This window comes from Piliocolobus tephrosceles, chromosome 6 (genome assembly GCF_002776525.5).
Source record: "Piliocolobus tephrosceles isolate RC106 chromosome 6, ASM277652v3, whole genome shotgun sequence".
NCBI lineage: Eukaryota > Metazoa > Chordata > Mammalia > Primates > Cercopithecidae > Piliocolobus > Piliocolobus tephrosceles.
This window is the reverse complement of record NC_045439.1, coordinates 162,852,994-162,857,965: the sequence shown is the minus strand read 5'-3', so window position 1 is coordinate 162,857,965 and position 4,972 is coordinate 162,852,994. Positions and strand designations below refer to the sequence as shown.

Sequence of the window (4,972 nt, the reverse complement as noted above, 5' to 3'; positions counted from 1 at the left end):
CACCATGCCTGGCTAATTTTTGTATTTTTAGTAGAGACAGGGTTTCACCGTGTTGGCCAGGCTGGTCTCAAACTCCTTACCTATTGATCCGCCCATCTCGGTCTCCCAAAGTGTTGGGATTACAGGTGTGAGCCACCACGCCTAGCTCTCTTTTTCATGCTATATAAAAATTTAGGACTGAATTTAAGACGTGGAGATGTGCTAATGATGGGAATTAGGAACTGGAAACAATTCTCAGATTATATTTAATATGATAGTATTGAAATTCCAAATCAAATCCGTGGCACGCTTTGAAAGGTATACTATGTCCATTTTAACAGTTGCATGAGAAATAAGTATGTGTATAGTTTTATAAATACTCTTGATGCCATAAAGAGATTGTTCGTTTGAACCTTGTGGAAAGCTCTCTTTTCATCAAATCGCTTAGAAAATGGCCACAATTGGTGGTGGTTCCCCAGTGGTGAGAGGTTCTTAGAGCTTCTCATGTTACATAAGAACAAATGGATTATTTAATATTTTACTTTAAACATTGTTCTTTGCTTAAGAGATTGTTAAAGTATTTGCAAATCAAAACAAGACAAATTTTAAAAATAAGAATTTGGTTTCTTTGTTTTGAGTGACACATTGCTCTTATCAAAGGACAAAATAAGTCTTTATTAACGTGGTTTTTATTCGCTGAGATACCAAAGGTGGTATATGGAATTGTTGACTTGGTGGAATTAAAAACTAAAATGTCCTGTTTTAAATCTAATACAAAAGTAAAGAATGTAGTTTACAACGAACCTCCATGTGCTCATTACCTGGCTTTGACATTCGTCACCTCACGGCCAAAATTATTCACGCTTCCTTCTTGGGATTATTTTGAAACCAGTCGCTGACATCATGTATTATTTCATCCATAAGTATTTTAGTACCTATCTCTAAAAGATACACTCTCTGTAAAAAACAAATTACCACAATGTAGTGTGACATGGCTATAGGTGCAGTTTCGGGTTCAGGTTTTATTGCTGAAGAGGAAGATGGATCAGGTGATGTCTGTTCTGTCCTAGCTTTCAGTGCCAATGGAAAAGATATCATTGTCGACTTTCCCCAGCAGTCTCACTGGACTGGGTTGCTGTCAGAAATGGAGTTGGTCCCCAGTATTCATCCTGGGGTTACGTGAGTTGTTTTTATGATTGCTAGATTTGCTTTGGGACAAATGGTTTTCTGTTGAATTAAGTTTAATAAATGACCTTTCTTAACTCCGTTGCTGTTTTACAAATAGGTGTGATGGATGTCAGATGTTTCCTATCAATGGATCCAGATTCAAATGCAGAAACTGTGATGACTTTGATTTTTGTGAAACGTGTTTCAAGACCAAAAAACACAATACTAGGCATACATTTGGCAGAATAAATGAACCAGGTATGGCAGAATGTTTATATTCTCTCTTCCGCCGAATATGAATGAAGTTCTTACTGTGGACCACAGTGTATTGGAATTTGTTGTTTTAAGGTTCCTGTGTATTCGGTGAACTCTGTAGAGTGAGTACAGTGAAATGGAAGTGACAGTCCTACCCACTGATGACCGGCTGGCTTTTTAAAAATAATCCAGATGGTGTATCGGGGAAGAAATAGAATAACTAGGCTTGTTTGCTTGTATTTCCAAACATTAAAAGAATCTCAAGAAACTAGTCACTGTTTAGTTACATGGCATGTGGAATTGGTTAGATGGAGAGTGAGTTTTTAAATGTATATACCTTTTATTATATTTTTCATTGTGGCAAAATATATATAACTTAAAATTAGCCATTTAAGCATTTTCGAAGTTTATAATTCGGGGTATTAAGTACCTTAAGTACAGTGTTGCACAACCATCACAGCTGTCTATTACCAAAACTTTACACCACTCCGATGAAAAACTCTGTACCCAGTAAGCAATTTAACTGCCCTACTTCCCCCTACCTCACCCCTGGTAACCTTGAATCTGACTTTGGCCTCTATGAATATGACCACTCCAGACACTTCATCTAGATGGAACCATATAAGATTTATCCTTTTGTGTTTAGCCTAATGTCTTCAAGCTTTATCCATATTGTAGCATGTGTCAGAACGTTCTCCTTTTTAGTGGCTGAATAATATTCCACTGTATGCATATATCACTTTTTTTCTTTTTTTTGAGACAGAGTCTCGCTCTTGTCGCCCAAGCTGGAGTGCAGTGGCCGGATCTCAGCTCACTGCAAGCTCCGCCTCCCAGGTTTACACCATTCTCCTGCCTCAGCCTCCCGAGTAGCTGGGACTACAGGTGCCCGCCACCTCACCCAGCTAGTTTTTTGTAGTTTTTAGTAGAGACGGGGTTTCACGGTGTTAGCCAGGATGGTCTCGATCTCCTGACCTCGTGATCCACCCGTCTCGGCCTCCCAAAGTGCTGGGATTACAGGCTTGAGCCACTGCGCCCTGCCCACTTTTTTTCTTTGTGAGACAGAGTCTCACTCTGTTGCCCAGTCTGGAGTGCAGTGGCATGATCCTGGCTCACTGTAACCGCCAACTCCCGTGTTCAAGCAATTCTCCTGTCTCAGCCTCCTAAGTAGCTGGGATTACAGGCCTGTGCCACCAAGCTCAGCTAACTTTTGTATTTTTTTTTTAATTATTATGTTTTTGAGACAGAGTCTCTGTAAGGAGTGTATATGTTATATACATTTTTAGTTTTAGTAGTTACTTAAAATATAAATTATAACATCTATTTTTGACTCATTTAAATCTATTATTATTTAGTATATTCTCCTCCTAAACAATGCAAAGACCTTAGTTCTCTTTACCATCATTTATCTTCATTCTGATTTATATGTTCTTAACATATTTAACATTTTTTTTTTCTTTTTTTTGAGACGGAGTCTCACTCTGTTGCCCAGGCTGGAGTGCAGTGGTGCAATCCTGGCTCACTGCAACCGCCATCTCCCGGGTTCAAGCGATTCTCCTGCCTCAGCCTCCCAAGTAGCTGGGACTACAGGCTCCTGCCACCATGCCTGGCTAATTTTTATATTTTTAGTAGAGGTGAGATTTCACCATGTTGGCCAGGCTGGTCTTGAACTCCTGACCTCATGTGATCCACCCACCCACTTTGGCCTCCCAAAGTGCTGGGATTATGTGCATGAGCCACCGCATCCAGTTAAAATTTTATACATTTTATACAAATACACATCTAACAGAACTGTGGAAGACATTCTTTTAGGCGCACAGAAAATGTTCATAAAATGTCAAAGGATCGGCTGGGTGCAGTGGCTCACGTCACCCAAGCTGGAGAGCAGTGGTGCAATCTCGGCTCACTGCAAGCTCTACCTCCCGGGTTCACGCCATTCTCCAGTCTCAGCCTCCCGAGTAGCTGGGACTACAGGTACCCGTCACCATGCCCGGCCAATTTTTTGTATTTTTAGTAGAGACGGGGTTTCACCGTGTTAGCCAGGATGGTCTCGATCTCCCGACCTCATGACCCACTCCTGTAATCCCAGCACTTTGGGAGGCCGAGGCAGGCGGATCATGAGGTCAGGAGATTGAGACCATCCTGGCTAACATGGTGAAACCTCATCTCTACTAAAAAGTATAATAAATTAGCCAGGCGTGGTGGTGGGCACCTGTAGTCCCAGCTACTCGGGAAGCTAAGGCAGGAGACTGGCGTTAACCTGGGAGGTGGAGCTTGCAGTGAGCTGAGATTGCACCATTGCACGCCAGCCTGGGTGACAGAGGGAGACTCCGTCTCAAAAAAAAAAAAAGAATAAAAAATAAAGTCAAAGGATCAAACAATACATGCAGGGCATGTGATGATTTTTTTTTTTTTTTTTTTTGAGACGGAGTCTCGCTCTGTCGCCCAGGCTGGAGTGCAGTGGCCGGATCTCAGCTCACTGCAAGCTCCACCTCCCGGGTTTACACCATTCTCCTGCCTCAGCCTCCCGAGTAGCTGGGACTACAGGTGCCCGCCACCTCGCCTGGCTAGTTTTTTGTATTTTTTTTAGTAGAGACGGGGTTTCACCGTATTAGCCAGGATGGTCTCGATCTCCTGACCTCGTGATCCACCCATCTCGGCCTCCCAAAGTGCTGGGATTACAGGCTTGAGCCACCGCGCCCGGCCATGTGATGATTTTTATGTAGTCAATATTCATTTAGATTTTTCTGCATACTTTGCAATTTCTTTCCACTTTTTTCTTCCTCTTTAATTTTCCATCTATACTGTTTGTCTCCTGCTTGAAAGTACCCCTTAATATTTTTAAAAATGTGTCTTTGTTGGTTACAAATTGTGTATTTTTGTATGTCTGAAAATGTATTTCTTTATTATTGAAAAGTCTTTTGCTAGGTGTTTTCTTTCAGCACTTCAAAAATACTATTCCACTGCAATGTGGTTAATATTGTTTCTCCTGAAGTTGGCTGTGATTCATTAAAGCCCATCAATCTTTTGATTTTTCCTTCGTCTGCTTTTGAGAGGGTCTTTTTGTTTTCATCTTGTACAGGTTTTACATGTGCATGGAGATGTTTATCTTTCTTGAGGTTGGTAGGGCTTCTGGGGCATGGCATCTTTTGTCTGTTTCGGAAAATTCTGTCTTTCGGTATTTCTTCACATGTTGCCTCTGTTCTAATCTCTTTTCTGTCTTTTTGGGGGGGACTCCTCTTTCACTTGTGTTAGGCCTAACCTCTGTCCTGCAAATCTTTTACCTACTTGTTATGTTTTCTAAACTTCTGCTCCTCAGTTCTTCATTTGAGATATTTTTGCTTTCTCTTCAGCTGAGTTCAGTGTGTTCTTAACTTACTCATTAAGTTCTTAATTTTAATGATTGGAGTTATCAGTTGTATTTTATGTTCAGTGGTTTTTGGTTCTGTGCTGAAATACTGTCTTTCTGAACATAGTGAGCATAGTTACTATATTAAAGTCTGTGTCTTCTAACTCCAGTATATGGAGCCCTTGTGGGTCTGTTTCTATCCTGTCATTTCTGGTAATTTTTAGT

The 4,972-nt window shown here is 40.9% G+C and overlaps 1 protein-coding gene across 7 annotated transcripts in view; it reads left to right on the top strand.

Annotated features, from left to right (window-relative positions):
• HERC2 (HECT and RLD domain containing E3 ubiquitin protein ligase 2) overlaps nucleotides 1-2,071 on the top strand; it is a 135,740-nt gene extending 133,669 nt beyond the window's left edge. For 5 of the 7 annotated variants that reach the window (XM_026447191.2, XM_026447192.2, XM_026447195.2 and 2 more), the window contains exons 51-52: nucleotides 1,050-1,158; nucleotides 1,265-2,070. In XM_026447191.2, the coding sequence (XP_026302976.1) occupies nucleotides 1,050-1,158; nucleotides 1,265-1,445 (290 nt within the window). In that variant the 3' untranslated portion in view covers nucleotides 1,446-2,070. Of the gene's footprint in view, nucleotides 1-1,049; nucleotides 1,159-1,264 lie in introns of all 7 variants that reach the window. The other 2 variants (XM_026447194.2, XM_026447193.2) reach the window with 1 other exon arrangement.
• The last annotated feature ends 2,901 nt before the right edge of the window (nucleotides 2,072-4,972 follow it).